This window comes from Petaurus breviceps, unplaced genomic scaffold (assembly GCF_028583685.1).
Source record: "Petaurus breviceps papuanus isolate PSGF00001 unplaced genomic scaffold, PetGlider_PUasm1.0 90591, whole genome shotgun sequence".
Taxonomy (NCBI): Eukaryota; Metazoa; Chordata; class Mammalia; order Diprotodontia; family Petauridae; genus Petaurus; species Petaurus breviceps.
Window position 1 is genome coordinate 484,595 of NW_027187280.1, and position 21,514 is coordinate 506,108.

Genomic DNA, 21,514 nt, shown 5'->3' on the forward strand with positions numbered 1-21,514 from the left:
TTGAGAACCATCGGCACAGAGGTGATAATTGAATCTATTGGGAGCTGATAATATAACCAAATGAAATAGTACAGAAAAGAATGCCCTGGACAGAACCCTGAACGCAGAAGATTCACCAGAGGAGAAAGAGAAAAGCAGGAGGAGAACCGGAAGAAAGCAATGTCACAAAAACAGAGAGAGAGATCAAGAAAAAGATGGCAATCAGTAGTGTTGAAGGCTAAAGTGATGTCAGGAAGGCTGAGGACTGAGAAAAGCCCTTTAGATTTGGCAATGAAGAGATTCTTAGTGACTTTGGAAAGGGAAAAATGGATTAATTGATGGGGTTGGAAGGCAGGCTGCAGAGACTGAAGAAGAGAGGGAGAGGAAAGGAAATGGAGGCCTCTGTTTTATTTGGCCTTCTTCAGAAGTTTAAGCACATAAAGTGGATTTCTGAGCCATTCTTTTTGAGTGGCTTTCATATTTCAAAGCTGCTCTGCTGTCAGGAAGGAGAACAAGAAAACCATATACCCAGGAGAGATGTGGCCCAATAACTAGTGGGGAGAGATGGATCTAGGGAGTGTTTTTTTGAGGATGGGGAAGAACTGGGTAGATCTGAATAGGGATATAGCGAGTATTCATGGAAAGATTAAAGATAAGTAGGGGGATGACAGCAGGGGCAATCTGCTGGAGAAGGTGAGATGCAATGATATCATTTATGCATGTCGAGGGGTTGGCCTTAGCAAGGAGAAATGCAGCCTCTTTGTGTGAGACAGGAGTGAAGGAAGACGTGGTGGCAAAAAGCATCAGGGTGATGTGAGATGACAAAGGGAGAAAAAGAAATAACTTGGCCAGCAGTCTCAATTATTTAAGTAAAATACAAAACAAGGTTCTCAGCTGAGAGTGTAAGAATGGGGAGAGCCACGGCAGGTTTGAGGAGAGATGGAAAGGTTTGAAAGAGACACTATGTTGAGTGGGATAGTGAGTTAATTAGGCAAGTGTAAAAATATGCCTTGCAGCAATGAAGGCCCCCTTGAAGTTATGTGACATCTATTTGTAGTGGGTGCAGCCATCACAGTTACGTGATTTCCACTACCTCCCGCCCCTCACTTCATTCAATAGCACATATGTGTAGCAGTGAAGGCAGGGAATAGCAAGAGTGATCCAAGACTGAGGCTTGGTGGGACAAGCTCAACAGCATGATAAAGGAGTAAGGTACTTAAGAGAACAGGACCATGTAGAGTTGAAATGATTTAGCTAGTACAGGAGTGGCAGCTTAGGAAAAAACTGAGGGATTGGAGGTCACAGTGTAGATGAAGACCAGGGTTTGGGGTTACAAGGCAGAAGGAGAAGTGGAATGGCTGGGAGTGTGGTCAACTAGTCAATCAACATGTATTTATTAAGTGCATTACTATGAGTAGGAACCATTCTTTGTTGGGAATTCTGCCAAGAATTATTTTGTGGGGCAGCTAGGTGGCACAGTGAGTAGACCACTGGCCCTTGGGTCAGGAGGACCTGAGTTCAAATCCAGCCTCTGACACTTAACACTTACTAGCTGTATGACCTTGGGCAAGTCACTTAACTCCAATTGCCCTTCCTTCCCTCCTCCAAAAGAAAAAAAACAAAAAATAAGAATTCTCTTGAGTTGGGAGGAGTTCTGATTCTCACGTGATCTCAGTAATGCAGATTACGACTCATGGATGCCTTCCTGTCTTATGCGATGCTTGTCCATGTCCTAATGTAGGTACACTGAGATGTACAGGGCAGGTTTTGAGTTTTATGGGCTAGCCAACTTGATTGATTGACACATGGCCAACCAACAGTCGGCAACAATAAAGACTCTAAATACCATAGGGCACAGTAACCAACAGAAGAAGGATGGCTGTGCCCTGACTGGCGGGAGCCAGTTCCCACCCCCATCTTCCTTCTCTCTCCAACACCTTCTAGATTCGTATGAGAAGGCCAAATCACAGTCACCCTTTCCGGGAAGGTAAGCCAGAGAGGAATGCTGTTATCCCAATCATGAAGACAGAATAAGGGATCTTTGGAGCATTAAGGCAGCAGCTCTTGCCAAAATAACCCTATAAGGGTCTCTCCCCTTCTGAGGTTGCCTGTAGGCAGATTACATAAAGCAGATTTCTGAGTCATTATTTTTGAGTGGCCTTCATATGTTAAAGCTGTTCTGCTGTCAGATGGAGAACAAGAAAACCATATAACCAGGAGAGAGCTCTGTAGGGGTGGAGGAACAGAACTCTGAGAATGTCTGGTAACACGAATGGCTTTTTCTGAGTACCTGTCTGTGTTCCCATGTGTGTGTGTGTGTGTGTGTGTGTGTGTGTGTGTGTGTGTGGTGTGTGTGTGTCCCTTGTGCGGTGCTTTTGCTACCACAAGCTGCATCCTTAAAAATACCTCCCAGTGCCAAAGGTCATGGGACTTTGCACCCAGAAGTAGCAGAACCCTGACAAGGAAGCCATGGATAAAATGCCAGGTCTGGAGTCAGAATGACACGAGTTCAAACACAGTTTCAGACACTTACTGGCTGCATGACCCTGAGCAGGTAATTTATCCTCTCCATTTACTCAACTGCAAAAGGAAGATAATAGTACCTACCTCCCAGGGTTGTTGTGAAGATCGAGTGACATATTTGTAAAGTTTTTTGCAAACCTTAAAGCGCAATATAAATACTAGCTATTTGTTATTATTATTATTATTATATCATAATGATCATTTGTTGTTCAGTCATATTTAACTCTTTGTGGCCCCGTTTGGGATTTTCTTGGCAAAGATACTGGAGTGGCTTGCCATTTTCTTCTACAGCTCGTTTGACAGATGAAGAACTAAGGCAAACAGGATTAAGTGACTTGCCCAGGGTCACACAGCCAGAAAGTGTCTGAGGCCAGATTTGAAGTAAGGAAGAGGAGTCTTCCTGACTCCAAGCTCAGCACTCCACTGTACTACCTAGCTACCCTCTTAGAGAGAATAGAGGACATTCTCAGTAAGGTCAGAAGCCAGATTGCAGAAGACAAAAGTTAAGAGATTGTGAGGAAGGAAATAGAGGTATCTAGTATAAATGATTTATCAAAAAATTTATGGGAATATGAATGGGAAAAGGTAGAATCAAGTGAGAGTTTTTAAGGATGTGGGAGACATAAGCATGTTTTTAGGAATCAGGGAAAGAACAGGAACAGAGGAAGAGATCAAGGATAAGGGAGAGTGGGGAAAATAATGAAGACAATTCACTTAAGAAGTCAGGAGGGTCTGCAATCAAAGGCACATTAGAGGGGTTTGCCTTGAGATGGAGAACACCTCTTTATGAAGGAGGAATAGATTATGATGTTTACACATATAAGAAGAGGGAAGCTGCTGGTAAATGATCTGTTTTTTTATTAAGTAGGAGGTAAAGCCCTCATCTGAGAGGCTGGGGGAGGGGCTGCCTTGGGAAGCTTGAGGAGGGATAAGAATTTTTGGGATATCCATTGTGAAGAGTGGAATAGTGAATGGATTTCATCCTATAACAATGGAAGCAATGAATCAATCAATCAACAAGAATTTATTAAGTGTCTGCTATGGGTCAATTCCTGTGACAGACACCAGAGACGGACAGACAAAATTTAAATGGCCTTGCCCTCAAGAAGCTTACATTATACTATGAAGAAGTTGAGGTGGTTATGCCCTATGTCACTAGAAGGGAGCAAGTGATATGGTAACATCCTACATCACTGATGGAAGTGAAGATGGGATATAATTATGCCCTATATCAATAGGAATAGGGATTCTGTGAGAAAATATTGATGTTATTAATATTTTGGTCTAAAATGTTAAACATGAAATTATGTACAAAATTATTTACTACATATTGCTATTGGGAGATAAAAAAATTAGCATTCTTTATTTTGTCCCTAAAGTTCTCTAAATAATTTTTATCATAGGGGATTCCCTGGACTGCATTCCCACCACTAGACCAAAAGTTATGAGTTTCATTAAAACATTTCAAGTGCCAAAATATTTCCACTGTCAGATAAGTTTGGGAAACTCTGTTCTACAGAATAAAATCCTAACTCTTCAGCCATGCATTCATAGAGGATAGCATAGTACCCCAGATTTCCTTCACACGTGGGCCTTAAGAAAGTTGTATCAGGTTTGAGGCATTTTGTGAATCAAACATACACTCAAACCCACAATTTATGAGACCTCACCAGTATGTTTCTTTTTTGAAAAAAAAAAACAATTGCTAATTTTCTTTTGTATTATGAACTTAATATGAGCAGACATTCTCAACAAACATGAATGTTTCAATATAGAAAGAACAGAAAAGAGGATTGTATATAAAACTGGGGACTTATAGTGTATACAGGTATTTTGGGGTGTATATTTGATTTAACACAATAATAATAAAACTACCTTTTGCTTTCTTGTGTGTATTTTTACATATTTTGTCAAAGCTCTTTTCTTTATTCTTTTTATGTTACTATTACTACCTACCAATTCCCTCCCCACCCCTGGAAATTAGAAGCTCTTCCTTGAAACAAGTAGAGTCAAACAAAACCAATACATACAACCAAGGTATTTCCTTTACCATACCAACCAGGGAACACAGTAGTACAAAGCAAAAGGCATTCCATTAAATAACATAAAATATGAGATAAGGAAGATCCTCATCTCTTCCCCATCTCCATACATACAGAAATACCCTCTACCCTAGATTACACACCATCCATGGGTAAGGGGATGCATGCAGAGAAATCACATAGAGGGTCACTCAGATAGGCAGTATATGTGACCAAGGAATAACTTACAAAGATACAGAGCTGCCAGTGTCCTCTGGTGATGTTGTCACCTTACTCTCTGTTGGGCATCTAAACTACCATTTGCCTCTGCTTTCACTAACCAATCTTCATCTGTTGATTCAGCTTCTTTAGCTTGTAGCCCCAAGGGCTATCTTTAGTTCTTTTATGATACAGACCTCAGCCAGCCATACTGAGTGGCTTACTAGAGAATCTCAAATTTATCTTATGAATTCCTTAGAATCTTTCTTAAGTGACACTATGGTTTGACTTAAAACAATTAAATTTCTTTCCACACTTTTCCCCTCCCATGATGCCAGTTGTGTCCTGTGAAATCACCACCCTGAGAACTTTGTTAAGTAAGACTGGAGGTATAGCATGACTTCATTCTGCATTCCTGCCAGGAACAGAATTGCTTCTCTGCCTCAATAGGATTTATAACTAGAAAGGATCTCAGACATTTACTTTCATCCTTTTATAGAGAAGGTAACTGAGGCCTAGAGAGCTTAAGTGATTTGTCTTTAGTCACATAGCTCATAAATGTTAGAGTAGAAATTCAAGCCCAGGTCTCCTGATTCCTAGTCCAATGTTCTATAACACACAACTTCTACAAATACTATAAAAATATGAGCAATCAGTGAGGGCTGAAGTAGCCTGGAAAGATCTCTCTTGAAGGTGATAGGATTTGAGTTTAGCCTTGATGGATAGGCTTAAAGCAGATGCCAGGCAGGGAGAATAACATAGAAAAAGTATAAGTACCACTTCTCTAACCTGCCCCTTCTCTTCCCTGGTCAAGTAGACTGGGATTTGCCAACAGATATTTGGAAGCATTCTTGTAGATATGAATAGTGGAAGGAATGGACTCCAGCTCAGGGTTTCCTACTTCCTGCTTCACTGACTCTCATTGTATTTTTTCTTCAGGCTCCATATTCACACTGCCTGTTCCTCCACACGGGTTGGCCCCTCTGCCTTGGGGAAGAGGTAGTGGTTCACCTTGCACCATTGAACCCCCTCTTACTACGTCAGGGAGACTTCTACCTACAGGCAGAGCCCCATGAAGAACAGACTGTCTGCATCATGGTTAAATGCCTTTCCAAGGACTTGAGAAATGTGGAAGAAAGACCAATTCCTGAGTCATCATACCCAATTCTATTCACCAAGGAATGGCTAGAGGGTCTCAATCAAGACCTTGAGAGAGGGCCCCTACATAGCTGTTTGGTAGCAACAGAAAAAGGGGTTTCTCCTGTTCCTTGGATAAAAATAACTGCCCCCAAATTTGTCAACAAGCCCCAAACAGTGGTTGATCCTCCCCTCTCTCAAGTGTCTCTCCAGTTGGATGCACTAGATTTGAGCACCCCCAGAGGGATGCTCCAGACAATGTCCAGTAGCAACCCAAAGCCCCCCAGCACAGCTAGCTCTCAGCCGGTACTCAATAATAACAATACAGGATCCTGGAGGCCAAACAGGAACAAGTATCCAGGACTCATCAAAGTGGAACAAACAGGATCGTGGAAGAAGTCTTGCATATTGACTGCCCCTAGCATGGATGAGATGATCAGCCAGAACCTTGAGGGGGATTATGTGGATCTCCTCAAGATTTCCAAAGAAAGGAGAGGGTGTTCTCCACATAAGTCAACAGTGAATCCCAATAAGTCCATTTCTTCAGACACCAAAGAATCATTGAAGAATCAGATAGTGTCTCCTCCCCAGAAGATACCATCTCCATCAGTGGTCAATGGGGTCTCTTCTCTCATATCAGGGCCTGAAAAATGGACTTGTGGGAAACCAGAGAGCTCTGAGGATGGGCCTTGTACACCATGCTTGAGGAGAAAGCTCAATGGATCTTCTCAGTTCCATAATTCAAGATGCCGTTACCGTGAGTCCTACTTGGCTGCTCTTCAGAACCCAGTAAGCTTCGGTTCTGGTCTGATGACTGTCATTAAAGAAGAATCAGATAGTTCAAAGAATGAACAGACTTTGGAGCCTGCAGCTGGAAAGCATTTGAATAACTCACAGCTCAGAAGCAGCCCCAGCCGGGCTTCCTCTCCCAAACTTCCTGTAGCCTGTGCTCACAAAATGGTACACCAGGAAAGCAGAACAGAAGAGACAGGCCTACATGGCTACCTAAAACTTCTTAAGTCCCCAGCTGGTTCTGGTAGGATTCTCTCTAGGTCAGGGTCCCCTACAGCCAACCAGAAATTCTCATTCCTGAAAGGGCAGAGACAATCCCCTTCTTCACAGGATCCTACTCCCCCAGAGAAAATCACACATCTGCATAACGGGCCCTGGAAAATCATGTCTTCTATTTACTCCCCCAAAATGAGCAGAGCAAAATCCTCGGGGAAAGGTAATACTACAAAGAAGTAACTCCATGGGACCCTATGGGAGGCAGGGAGGGGATTTTACTACAGCCTTTCTTGAAAGAAACACACTCCCATTCCTAGTGTACAGATTATTTAGTACTGAAAGGAGCCTTAGGGGGTCCTCTGCTCCCAGTCCCTCTTTACAGATGAGAAAAATGGAACTCAGAGTTGGAAATATTACTTGGTCAGGCTTACACAAGTAATAGCTGATATTTATATAGCATTTAAGCTATGTATGCATTATTTCATTTGAACATCACAAGAGTTCAGGCACCTGTGTTCAAATCTCAGCTTTTCCACTTACTACCTGTGTGACCTTGGCCAAGTCCCATTACCTCACCCAGCCTTAGTACCTTCATCTGTTTGGGGAAGGGAAAGTGCCTACTATGTGACAAACACTACACTAAGTGCTTTACAAATATTAATCCTCATAATAACATTGGGACATCAATGCTATTATTATTCCCATTTTTAGTTGAGGAAACTGAAACAGAGAAAGGTTAAGTGACTTGTCCAGGATCACATAGTAAGGAAGTGTCTGAGGCTGGATTTGAACTCAGGTCTTCCTGACTCCGGGCCCAGGGCTTAATCTGCCTTCTGTAAGATGAAAGGGTTGGACTATCTGACTCTGAAGTTACTTCCATCTGCAAACCTATGATCCTACTGTAAGATCTGTTTAGAGGAGAAAACGGAGGTTCAGAGAGGTTCCAGAGATTTGCTTATAGCCCCCACCTAGCAAGTGTCAGAGACAAGCTTAGAACTCAGGTCTTTCTGACTCCAAGTTCATTATTCTCTCTGCTGGGCCACACTGCCTCAGTACAAAGTGACAGCAAGTAGATTGGAACCCAGAGCATTGGGCTCCAGATCTAACACACTACAGCACACTGGCTATGATAGGGATGATTTTTAGTGATGGATACTTCAGTACTTTGAGAAGTCCAAAGCTCTGACTAGAAGTAAAGGATGGGATAGAATTCATTATCCACTCAAAAAGCTGCATTTATCAAACCTTGCTGCCCTCCAGAGGCACAGGGCACCCATGCAGTTTCCTTCTCCAGCATCCAGGCACAAAAAACCAGAAAGCCCAGACACCAATGTCTACTTGCTAAAGCAGTTTCCTGATGTTCCTTTAAAATTCATGCCCACCGTTTGTCATGAAAAAGAGAAACTTCCCCCTTGAAGCAGCCGCTTGCTCTGACACACTCATTAGAAAACTTCATGGGGTTTTTTTTCCTTTTCTTTCACACAGCTGGCTCCAGTCAGACCAAAACATCTGTCCAGGAAGCCTCCTCCACCCAGGGTTTCAGTGCAAAAGCCAGTTCGAGTGTGGACCTCCCAGAAAGAGACTGTGCCCTTTTAGAGACCCTCTCTGAACAGCCACTCCACGCCTGGGACCTGAAGGCTGAGATCTTCCTCTCAGGGATAGCTTGCTTGCCAGGTACTGCTCACTGGGGATCACTGGGGTAGGCAAGGGAGGTGGGGGAGAGGAGTGGGAACACGGGATGAAGACAATTCATTGACCTCATGCTGTCCTCTCCATGCCTCCATGAAGCCTCTCCATGCCTAAAAAAACTCCTTCTCCACCTCTATGGTAATTGTTCCCCTCCTCAAGGCCCACCCCAGGCACCATCTCTCATAGGATCAGGGATCTGGGGACTTCAGAGGCCATCTAGTCCAGCCTACCCCCTTTTTCACAGATGAAGAGACTGAGGCCCAGGCAGGCTAAATGATTTTATTTTACAGATGAAGAATCTTAAGTGATTTTGCCTTGAAGCCTTCTCATGCTTCTTAGTAGAAAATTGCCTCCTTTCTTAGTAGAAAATCCCAGACCACTTTATATAGATTTTTTTTCATTCCCCTATTCACAATTTACTCTGTTATATTTATAGGGACTGTAGGGCCTTTCATTTTAGGCCCTCAGCACCTACCACAAGACCTGGAAGATAGTAGTAGAGGCTTATATTGCTAGAATTGAGTTGCTAGGTTAAGATCCATCATTTCTTTTTTTTTTTTTTTTAAAGCAATCAGGGTTAAGTAACTTGCTCAAGGTTACACGGCCAGTTATTTCTGGGTGTGGTGCTGAGTATCTGAGCCCGGATTTGATCCAGGTCATCCCGACACTGGAGCCAGTGCTCTTACTCGCTGAGCCAACTGGCCGCCCCTAAGCAATTGGGGTTAAGTAACTTGCTCAAGGTTACACGGCCAGATGTTTCTGGGTGGGTGCTAAGTGTCTGAGCCCGGGGTTCGATCTCCAGGTCTTCTCAACACTGGAGCCGGTGCTCTTACTCACTGTGCTACCTGGACGCCCCGAGATCCATCATTTCTAAGATTCATAGAATCTTACACCAGAGTGAGGTTTCTGACTATTCTTTGGATCAGTAGTTTTCAAAATATGGTCCTTAGACCCCAGAAGTATTCAAAACTCTTTCAGGTTGTCTGGAAGGATGAAACTATTTTTGTAATAATACTAAGATATTATTTGCCTATTGAAATATGCTTCCTTTTTTCCATCTATATATCTGTATGAAGTTGGATTCCTGCAAAATAACCTCTCACAACAGAGTGGATGCAAAAGCAGATGTGAGAATCCAGCTGTCTCCTATTAAGCCAAACATTAGATTTGCAAAAAATATGTAAAACAATGCCACTTTTCAACTAATATTTTTATTTTGGAAAATAGAGTTATTTTTTTCTTATTTAAAATATGTTCTTTCTATAAGCATGTCATGAATCAAACTATTTTCAAATGAAATAATAAATATATAAAAATTTTATCAGTTTTAATTTCTAATATTGTAGATACTAAGAGATATAACCTTCATAAACAAAAGCTCTTTGGAGGTCTCAATAATTTTTAAGAGTGTGAAGAGGTTTTGAGACTGAAAAGTTTCAGAACTGCTGCTCTAGACCTTCCCCCTTTTTCCGCAGACTGAACTGGTTGCTCTATCCCTGGATACTTTCACTGAAGGACATGGTATCCTTTCTTTCTTAATCAAGTTACCATGGGGGCATAGTGGTCCAAGCACAGGGCTTGGTGCTAAGAAGTTTAAAATCCCATCCGCAAAACTATGTCTTCAATCATCACAGTCTACCTGCTTTGTAGAACTTTGTCTTTGGAAATGTTCATAATTGGAATGTGAGCTCCTTGAAAGGAGGGGCCATGCTTTTGCCTTTGTATCCCCAGCATAGTTGGTGCTTAATAACCCATTGTTGGTTTGTTGACTGACCAAAAAATACCAGTCATGCTGAATGGCTGTAAGTCATAGAACACCAAGGTCTCAGAAGAATTACAAAATCAGAAGATCCTAGATTTAGTCTGGAAGAGACCTTTGAGATCATTCTAGTCCAGCTTCTTCATTTTACAGATGAAGACTCTGAGGCCTAGGCAGTTTAAGTGATTTACCCAATTTCATATAGGTAACATGAGAGGCAGGATTTGAACCCAAGGCATCTGATTGCATATTCAGCAACTTTTTCTACTGTGCCCTTCCCAAAACCAAAGTGAAGTGACAAATAGTAATAATAGCTGGCATTTGTGTAACGCTTTTAAAGTTTTCAAAGTGCTTTAAACATGTTATTCCATTTCATCCCCACTATAATACTGTGAAGGACAGCTAGATGGCATAGGGCAGTTGGGTGGTGCAGTGAATAGAGTTCTGGGCCTGAAGCCAGGAGACCTGAGTTCAAATCTGACCTCAGACACTTGGTAGCTTGGTGACCCTGGGAAAGTCACTCAACCATATTTGCCTCAGTTTTCTCATCTGGAAAAATGAGCTAGAGAAGAAAATATCAAATCACTCCAGTATCTCTGCCAAGAAAATCCCAAATGGGCTCACAAAGAGTCAGACACAACTGAAAAATAACTAAACACTAATAATACTGTGAGGTGGATGGCTATTATTATTATTCCCAAGTTTACAGATGAAGAAACTAAGGCACAGAAAAAATTATATGACTTGCCCAGAATTACCTAGCTAGTAAGTGTCTGAGGCAGGATTTGATTCTAGGTATAAGTCTAACACTCTTCTCACTATGTCATGCTAACTTATAAATGAATAACCCAAACGGTTGGTGGCTACAGCATGTTATAGATATGATGTCAGGGGAGGAAGGAAGGAGGGAAGGAAGGAAGGAAGGAAGGAAGGAAGGAAGGAAGGAAGGAAGGAAGGAAGGAAGGAAGGAAGGAAGGAAGGAAGGAAGTGTGAGAAGTAGCAAAGAGTTAAGTTTCCACAGGACTGCAAAATTGCTGAAAGAAGGCTACTGACAGAGCAAGGGTAGCAGACTAGATAGTAGCATTGGGGAGAAGCCGGATTTCCCAGTTCCCATAGAACTCCTAGACAATATAAAAGTTGAAAAATAAAAAGAAGCTGGCAACAGGTGGGTTTGACCAATTAGCAAGCAGAAACTGGTCTTAGACTCTCAGGCCCAGATAAGGACACATTCAGGTTAAACTGATAAGGGGGTCGGTATTCTAGGGTTATTACTATACTTGCTTAATGAACGTCATGTATTATGTATATTATCTAACAGGCCTAGCCTAGAATTATAACCTCACTAGTAATAATGTATGATAATGGCAAGGTGTAACCAGAAGAGAACAAACCAATCAATCCTCAGAAGGGAATGTCTGCACCAAACTAATATATCAAACTTGCTTGGTTTGGGTGTGTGGCACTCCTCCTTCCACCAGAAGGGTGGAATCCACTTCTGGTGAAAAGGTGATCAATTACTCTGGATTTCCCTTAATGAATTTCTTTTGATATCAGATTTCTGGTATCAGTTGTGTTTTTGCTTTTCCAAGTTGGCATTTCCAAAGGAAGGAAGGAAGGAAGGAGGGAGAGGAGAGAAGGAAGACAGGAAGGAAGGGGGAAAAAGAGAGAAGGAAAGAGAGGCTTCATAGTATAGTGGAACAAGTGTTGACCTTAGAGACAAGGAATCACCAGCTGGGTGCTCATGGTAAGTCTCCCCTAATCTGTAGGAGTAAGATATTGGCCTAAATGGCCCTTCCAGTCTCTTCTGGCTAGCCCATTCTCTATTCTAAGGTGAGATGTCAAGTTGTAGACAAGAGCCCTGGACTTGAGTTCAGGAGGCATGGGCCAGGGTCCTAATTCTGGTGCTTACTCCATATGTGGCCTTGTACAACAATCAACAAACATTTACTCAATTGCTACAGGCCTAGCATTGTGTGCTGCATGAGTCACTTACCTGCAAAATGGAAATAATCATCCTTTTACTAGCTGCCTCACAGGGCTGTACTGAGGAAAACTTCATAAATCGTGAAGGACTTTGAAAATGTGATCACTGCCACCCTGATAGTCTGTGTTCTCAGGTTCTTTTTAGCTCTGACATTCTATTTTCTAGACAGGGGACATGATGTAGGTATTGAACTCAAAAAGATCTAAGTTCAAATCCTTCCCTAGACACTGATTAGCTGGGTGATCCTGGATGCTTGACCTCTCCAAACCTCAGTTCCCTTCCTTGTAGAATGGGAATAATAATAGTACCTACCTCACAGGACTTTTATGAAGATCAAATGAGGTAATATTTGTAAGGCCCTTTGCAAACCTCAAAGCATTTTAGAGATGCTGACAATTATTATTGTTCTAAGGTTCTTTCTAGCTCTGACATTCTATGGTTCGAAAGTTTGGTTATTTTTTTAAGGGGAGGAGGGTGGAGAAAGAGAGTTCCAGAGCGAGGGTCAGGAAACCCTGCCATGGCCCCTGTTGAAGAAGGCTAATAGAGTGGAGGGGAGCTGGGCCAAGAAGGCCAAGGGCAGCTTACAAAGGTCAGGGCCTGACAGCAGTTTAGCTGGCTGAACAGATGGGATGTTGATGGCTTCCAAGCTGAACACCTCATGACAGGGAGGATAATGGGAACAGACGCTGCAGTCTTCCCGGGAACAGGAAATTACATGACATGAATCTCATGACTGAAAATCTGCAAGTATAAATATAGAAAGCAGGTCCTGTAAATTGCTCCTTCTCCCTCCCCTATGTCCCCCACACCACACCTCCCCTGATCCTTCCCAGGCCATTTCAGGGCTGCAGACAGGGCTGGTTTTTATTGTCTGCTTGTCTTGAATACAAACTCCCCAGAGGAGAAGATGTCAGGCTTTTTTAGCCTGGACATTGATAGCCATCTCCAAAGAATATGATACCCCAACTCAGCACTAAGGAGGCCTTCCTTCAGTTTAATTCAGAAAAGTTTTTTAAATGCAGAACATTTATTAAATTTATTAAACTCCTGTATGCAGAGCACTGTGCTCAGTGCTAGGGAAGAGAAAATATTTAGATAAGACACAGATCCTACCTTCACAGAGCTCACATTTATGCTTGTGCCATAAACATAAATAATCACAATATGTAATATTAATATACATAGGGGTGGCCAGGTAGCACAGTGAGTAAGAGCACCAGCCCCAGAGTCGGGATGACCTGGGATCAAATCCAGGCTCAGATACTTACCACCACACCCAGAAATAACTGGCCGTGTAACCTTGTGCAAGTTACTTAACCCCAATTGCTTTAAAAAATATTTTAATATACATATTAATTAATATAGTAAATATATTAACGAGGAGCAAAGTACAATACAGGACAGCCAGGGGGCACAATGAATAGAGTGCTAGGCTTGGAGTCAGGAAGACTCATCTTCCCAAGTTCAAATCTGACCTCAGACACTTACTAGCTGTGTGACCCTGGCCAAGTCACTTAACCCTGTTTGCCTCAGTTTCCTCATTTGTAAAATGATCTGGAGAAAGAAATGGCAAACCACTCTAGTATCTTTGTTTAAAAAAAACACAAATGGGGTCATGAAGAGTTAGACATTACTGGAAAACAACTCAACAATAACAACAAAGTTCAATGTAAGGTCCAAAGATGAAGATCATTGGAGTAAGTGAATGAATGATTTTTAAAATTTTATTAAGTTCTTACTTTGTGCAAAGCACTGTGAAAAGCACTGGGAATAAAAATGGAAACATGAGACAGTCCCTTTCCTCAAGGCGCCCCCATTCTAATGAAGGAGAGAACACACATGAAAGGTTTCAGCTGCCAGTTAAATAGAAAGGTCCCATGAGCAACAGCAAATCACATGATAGTATGTCTTCTTTAAAGTGATTTCCACTGATAAAACCGTATCGGTTTCTGATGTTGAACCATTTCAGAGTGTCAAACAGTGGTGGCAAAAACTTTCTTTTCTAGGTCCTCACAGCTATAGCTGTAGCCCTTGCAGGAGCAGCTTTCCACAGGGCTTTCTTTCCAGGATGATGACTGGGATCATTGGGCTGGAAGCATCGCTATACCCAAGGCTCTTGGGTTCAAGGTCCTGGGCTGCCTCCTTCAAGATCTAAGGGGAAGTGGTGGCCAAGGTGGTGGTGATGGTTTGACTTGCCTGGCAAATGCTGCCTCCTGCCTCTCTCTCAGGGTGCACTGCTGCTCTAATTAAGCTGGCTTGCCTGCCCTATGGGTGGCAGTTGGTTGATAATTGGTGGGGATGGCTCTCCCTGACCACTACCTCCCCACAGACCTTGATAAAGATAGCCTAAGATTTTGAAAATAAGAACCTTGGGAACAGCAAAGTTTCCAAGCCCACTGACCCTAGGGCCATCACTCCAGGGAAGCAAGCCTTGTGCAGTCACCTCCCCAGAAGATGCTCTGAGGCCCAAACTAGAAGCAGAATTGTGGTCTGGGTGATGCTGAGGAGGAAGAAGAGAGATCAGGGAAAGTTTCGTGGAAAAGGTTGCATTTGAATTAGTTAAAAAGACTAAGAAGGAATTCAATAAGCTAAGGGCAAGAATGGAAGATATTCATAATTATAAAATCATAAGACCTAGAAGAGATCTGAGGCCAGCTAGCCTAACTCCTTACTTTACAGATAAGGAAACTGAGGCCCAGGGAGATTGAATAACCTGTCTAAGGTCATACAAGTAGTGTCAGGGGTGGAATCTGAATTACGGTGCTTTGAATCTTGGGCTAATGCTCTTCCCATCATACCATACTATCTACCTTCCTCGGAAACTGGCAGGGAAAGCACAAGCCATGTTTCGGAGACAGAAAGGAGTCCATTCTGGCTGGAGTGTAGAGTGAAGGGAGTGGGATGACATGAGAAAAGGCTGGAAACATAAGGCAGTGGGAGATTTAATATGACCTTAAACTCTCAAGGTAAAGGTGTTTGGAATTCACTCAATAGACAATAGGGAGACACTGGAGCTTTTGAGCAAGAGGGGACAGAGCAATGTCTAGGGAAGGTGATTCTGTTACCTTGTAAAGCATGCAGTAGAGTAGGAAGAGAACAAAAGCAGGAAGACCCATGAGGAGACAAGAAATGAACTCAACAGGATTTGGCAATGATTCCATTCAATTTCACAGGCATTTATTAAGTAGCCTTTATGTGGAGAGCACTGGGCTAAGCACTGGAGACAGAGGCCAAAGTGGATGCCTGTCCTTGAGGTGCTCATCTTCCGTTGATTGGATCTTAATGGGCAGTTGCACAATTCTCTGTTCAACCATTCAACAAGTATTTCCCAAACATTTACAGAGTGCTCAATGTTGGTACATGGGATGCAAGATTCTCCCATGACCTAGTAGGAGATCCAAGGATGCCATGGTCTAGTAAAGGACTGACATGGGGACGCAGATCTTCACAATACAAGGTGAAGGATGATGAGGCTTATGTGAGAGATGCAAATTGCTGTGGTATTTCAGACAGCAGATGGAGAGATCACATCTGTTTGCTGGATCAGGAAATGCTTGGTCATATTTTTGGGGACTGATTTCATCAGCAGTGATAGACTTACACTGATTCATTCATACTCTCTCAGTCTGTAAACTATGGACCAGAGTGAAACTAACTCCCCTTTTTAGTAATTAGCCCCCTATCCCAGGGTTCAAGATAATTTGGTGTCCTGGAACAATATGAAACTAAGTATGTTTCCAGTCAGAAATCAACGCATCCCTGAGGTTTCATTCCATAGCTGCCACTTACTACTTGGGTGATATTGGACAAATCACTCAACCTCTCTGGGTCTGTTTCCTCATTTGTAAAATAGGAAGAGAGGGATTGCATTAAATGCCCTCTAGGATTCCTTCCAGTCCTAAATCTAGGATCCTATGATACTAAGACTTTGGTCTCCTTAGAAAAGCTCCCCAACTCTCTCTCTCTCTCTCTCTCTCTCTCTCTCTCTCTCTCTCTCTCTATATATATATATATATATATATATATATATATATATATATATATATATTTTAAAGTAATCAGGGTTAAGTAACTTTCTCAAGGTTACACAGCCAGTTATTTCTGGGTGTGGTGCTAAGTATCTGAGCCCGGATTTGATTCCCCAGGTCATCCCGACACTGAAGCCGACACTGGAGACAGTGCTCTTACTCGCTGAGCCACCTGGCCGCCCCTAAAACTAACTCTATTTTAACCTCTTCCGGCCCAGGTAGCCAAGACAAGACAGGGAGGCATCTACTCCAGGTGACTACAAGTGGCTCAGCATGGGATTCGCCATGGTGCTCTGCCAGAGAGGTCACCAAACTCCTCATCTACTTGTGCTCCATCCCCAGGTATGGCAATGGGTGGTATCTCTAAGTCAGGCAGCAAGCACGAGCTGAACAAGGCCGGATTGTCACCCAACAATTCAGTAGCAGAGTTAGAACTAGAAGCTAGCTGGGCCTCTTGGCTTCTTTCCACTTCCCCCTACACACATTTGAAATGACAAAAATCAGTATACCATTGACTGTATGGTATTAGGGAAATAGCCCTGGCTCTGAATCAGAAGCCCTAGGTTCAATTCCTCCCTCTACTACTTATTTCATGAATAAGTACCTTCCCTTCTCTGGGATTCAGTTTTATCATCTGTAGTGAAAGGGTTAGACTAGATGGTTTATGAAGTCCTGAACGAAGGAAAGGAAGAAGTCAAATGTGACTTAGTTTTAAGCCTAAGTAAATGATGGCTCCCCCCCACAACTCCATTCCCACAAGAGATAAGGAAGTCTAGAGGAGGAAGAGGCCCAGGGGAAAGATAAGACCCTCAGCTTGTATCCTACTGGGTCTGAAGTGTTGGAATATTCAACTGAAAATGTGGCATTGGAACTCAAGTGAGGTGAGAAAGCTACTAAGAATTCCTCTTTTAAGATGTAGGAAGAAAGAAAAACTATGGAAGGAAACAGCAGAAAGATCCCTTAGAGTTCCAGGAAGGCTTCATAGAGGTGATGACTTTGAGCTGAGTCTTGAAGAAAAGTAGAGAGGAGGAGGGGAAAGGCATTCCAGGTAAAAGGAAGAGTGTGGCCAAAGGTGTGGAAGCAGGGAAACTCAGGGATAGGATGGGCTTGTAAAAGAGAGAGGGAGGGAGGGAGGGAGGGAGAGAGGGAGGGAGGGAGACAGAGAGAGAGAGAGAGAGAGAGAGAGAGAGATCACTTCCTCGGTGAAGCTGCCTTGCTTACTATATTGTGTGCTCCATGTTTCCCTGTACAGGATTTTGGCATCCTGAATCATCCAAACATCTAAATTAAGATCACCTGTCTTCTCCCTTCCCCTCCCCCCAAGCCTCAGCTCAGATTCCTTTAAGGGATACTTTATTGGTGTGTTCCTAAGACCCTCCTTCTAGTTCTCTCTATCTTATTCCCAATGTCTGTCCCCAGAGGTGGCAGCCAGGCTTGAACACAGCACTTCAGCTATGGCCTGACCAGGATACATCACAGCAAGTATAGCATGGCCTCCCACTCCTGGATACTACCCTACCAATACAGCAACATTGTAAAAAATAAATGAGATAATGCACACCAGTGCCCATAATGTCTACAAAATAGAAGAGATTATAGTCATGATGGTAGAGAGGATGGGGCCTGATTGAAGAGGTCCTCAAAAGCCAGGAATGGGTTTTTGACCTTGATATCATAGGCCAATCAATGGCTTCCATGGCAGAAGTTGCTTTGGGGGTGGGGGGGGAGGAACTAAGGAGGAACAGGAAAAAGGGACTTTAGAATATGAAATTCTTTTCATCTAATCTCCTCACTTGACATAAGGGGAAACTGAGAGAGGGGAAATAGCTTGTCCAAGGTCACATAATGAATTGGACTGAGCCATGTTGTCCCAGGCTTCAGTCACAAGACCCGTTGCCTCTGGCTAAGCTTTCTTTTGCTGGGAGACTCAGGGTAGGAGCTGGCAGGTTCCAAGAGGACATGGAAACACTCCAGGCTAATAAGCTGTGCATCTGCAATCAGCTATTTGGAGCAGGGAATGGATGGGAAGAGGAGGGGGATAGTATAATCCATGGGCCAGTCTGGACCTTGTCCAGAAAGAGGCTGCTGCCATCTGCTGGACTTTGAAATCACTTCATCCAACTTGGCAATGAAAGAGGGAATTTTACCCCAACCCAAGGCTGTGGTGGGGTAGGGGCAAAAGCAGGGGTTACCAGGGCTAAAGCCCCTTGCTGCTCCTTTCCCAACTCGTCTGCAAAGCTGAATGTTCAGCATCCCCAGCCACCCCAACCCATGGGGTAAATGCTCCCTTTAGGCATTCTGGGTATTTGACCCATCTCAGGTCTCCTTCACGCAGGCCAAGATGAATATCAGAGTGTTCCCAGGTCCCCATTCCTACCTAATCAAACATCCCTGACCTGCATCCATCAGCCTATGTACTATGCACATCAAGTAATGGGTGCCAGTTAGGTTAATGTCTTCCCCTACCTGGGTGACATATTTGTATGTTAACTGGACTTTTCCATTGCTTAACCCAACAAAGTAATTCTCATGATGGATTTTAAGCAGGGCAGGTTGATAGGAGGGGGATTTCTGGGCAGGGATCTTTTCAGTGCCTCTCACATCATATTATATAGACATTAGCAGAGTTATAAGAACTCCTCCAAGTAAACCTTCACTCAAGAAATGAGCTCAGGAATGAAGGGGATGTGGTGTGAGATCCTTCAGTTAGAATTTAGGAAAACTGATGCTTCGGTCTTGACTTTGTTGTTAAATAACTGGGTGACTTTAGACTAGTTACTTCCTTCTCTGTATCTCAGTTTCCTCCTCCATAAAATAAGGAGGTTGGAATATCTAATTTTCTAGATGTGGTGGTCTATGATCTATTAAAGACATAGCCAAACCCTTTCCCAACTTCTACAGCTGGTAGCATGGACACAGGACAGTAGGCTTTACCTACCAGAGAGGAGATGGGGGAGGACTGAGCAGCAGCATACTAGGCCATAGGTTTCCAAGGTGGATGATAGCGCCTCCTGGGGGGCAGTGGACCAATGGGGGGGGGGCTGTGGTAGTAGCCTTGGACATATTTGGGGAGCATTGAATAAAAATAAGGGGGCAATGGAAGCATAAGGAAAGAAGAGAAGAAAAATTTGAAAAATCATTTGTACATGTTTCATCTGTTGTGTAACAGTTAAAGATTACATTATCCAAATAAACACACAAAATGCAAGTTATAACCGATCAGTGGTCAAATCTGCTGACAGGTCTTAACAAGCAAGTGTTGGCAGGCAAGTCTGTCACACATTGTTGGAAAATCCAGCATGCATCAACAGGAATATGTGCATAAAATGACATGCTTACAGTACAATATTATACAGTTACATGACACAATATTGCATCATCAAAATTTCAATACAGAAAAAACCACAAATTTACAATAAATTATTAAATTTAAGATCCATCATTAAAAAATTTACATATCTTTGAAATGACACAAATGTGCCCCCCCAAAAAACAGTAGGCCAAATAAATTTGAGAACCTTTGTGCAGAAGCAGTTCCCCGCTCAAGGATGGATATGTCTCCACCCTCCCCACTCTACCTCCCAATTATTCAAACCTCTCTAGATCAGCAGTTGGACCCAGAATGCTTGATAAGGATGAAAACTTTGCAAATGGAAATAATTTGTCCAGGCCACGTGTGCCTGTATGTCGTATGTCTGTGTATGTATATGTGTGTGTGTGTGTGCATTGGTGCCTATCAGTGGTTGAGTTTGATTTTGTGTTTTTCTGTATATCTCTGCAGGTACCTGTCAGTATGGGTCTGTGTATATGAGTGTGCAGCTGTCTTGCTCACTGCATGTGTCTCTGGGCATAAATTCCTTGAAAGCAAGATCTCTGTTATGTCTGCCTCTGGCTCTCCAGTGGCTTAATAAAATGAGTATCGAATTGAATTGGACCTGTACATACAAGTCTGTGCATGCTTGTTATCTGTCTGCTCAGGTCTGTATGTCAGTGGTCACAAGCGAGTGAGCTCTTATGTATATGTCACTAAAGGTTTAGCTTTGTTGTGTATGTGTGTGCACACACATTTCTGAGTCAACATATGTGCTTGTGTGTATCCATGTTTCTGTGTAAACATGTGGTAATGAGATTTTTCTTTTCAAGAAAGAATTCCCAGGGTAAACTGGTATCTGGTTCTATTTACCAAGGTGTGAGATGGTCTATTTTTCTTTTTGGGCCTCATTAGAAGTGATTTTCGAGAACCTGAGTCACATGTCCAGACACCAACTGAGGCCAAGTTGCAGAATAGGTTTCCTCCCAGGAGAAGGGAGTAACCAATTACTTCACAGGCCTTTCTCCAAAGACGATACGGCCAATGCCCCAGCTCCTAAAGCAACAGCTATTGGCTGCCTCCCCCATCAGCCTAAAGACCTCATGGAAAATCTAGGGGAGGGTGGGGATGCCCTAGAACCTTCTGGGATCAGATGGAGGAGGCCAAGTCACTAGGAAGAAGCACCCAGGGCTACCCCACCACCATTTCTTCTGCCACCCCTCTGACAGATGCCCAGAGGGCACATTTCAGGAATGGTTGAGGGGTATTCACTCCCCAAGTAATCTATTGATTATGTCAGGGAGACTTTTGCAAAATGAGTGAGTTACAATGTCAAAAGTGAAAGAGACCTTAGAACGTACAACATAGAATGCCATAGCTAGAATAGACCTTAGAATATAGAATGTAGAATATAACATGTCCAACCTCAGCGAAGGGGTTCTTAACCTTGTTTGTGTCATGGATCCTTTTGACAATCTGGCAAAACTTACTGATCTCTTCTCAGAAGAATTTTTTAAATACATAAAATAAAATACATAGGGTTACAAAGGAAACTAATTATATTGAAATTAAGTTGTTATTTTTTTAAAAGTTCATAGACCTCAAGTTAAGAACTCCTGCCTTAGATTATAGAACATAGAATATTGAAGCTGAAAGATACCATAGAGCCTTTTCTCTTATCTAATCCACCCCCACCCTTTTTTTAGAGAAGAAAACTAACATCCATAAAGGAGAGGTCATATAACCAGTGAATGATCATATAGAGACCAGAACCCCCATCTCCTAACTTTCAGCCTATTTTATTTTTCACGGAAGGAAGGAAGGAAGGAAGGAAGGAAGGAAGGAAGGAAGGAAGGA

At 42.8% G+C, this 21,514-nt stretch overlaps 1 protein-coding gene across 1 annotated transcript in view; it reads left to right on the forward strand.

The window, feature by feature from the left end:
* KIAA1755 (KIAA1755 ortholog) overlaps window positions 1–21,514 on the forward strand; it is a 76,018-nt gene that overhangs the window by 19,104 nt on the left and 35,400 nt on the right. The window contains exons 3-5 of the mRNA XM_069063506.1: window positions 5,682–7,107; window positions 8,373–8,561; window positions 16,566–16,689. Of these exons, the coding sequence (XP_068919607.1) occupies window positions 5,682–7,107; window positions 8,373–8,561; window positions 16,566–16,689 (1,739 nt within the window). The remainder of the gene's footprint in view (window positions 1–5,681; window positions 7,108–8,372; window positions 8,562–16,565; window positions 16,690–21,514) is intronic.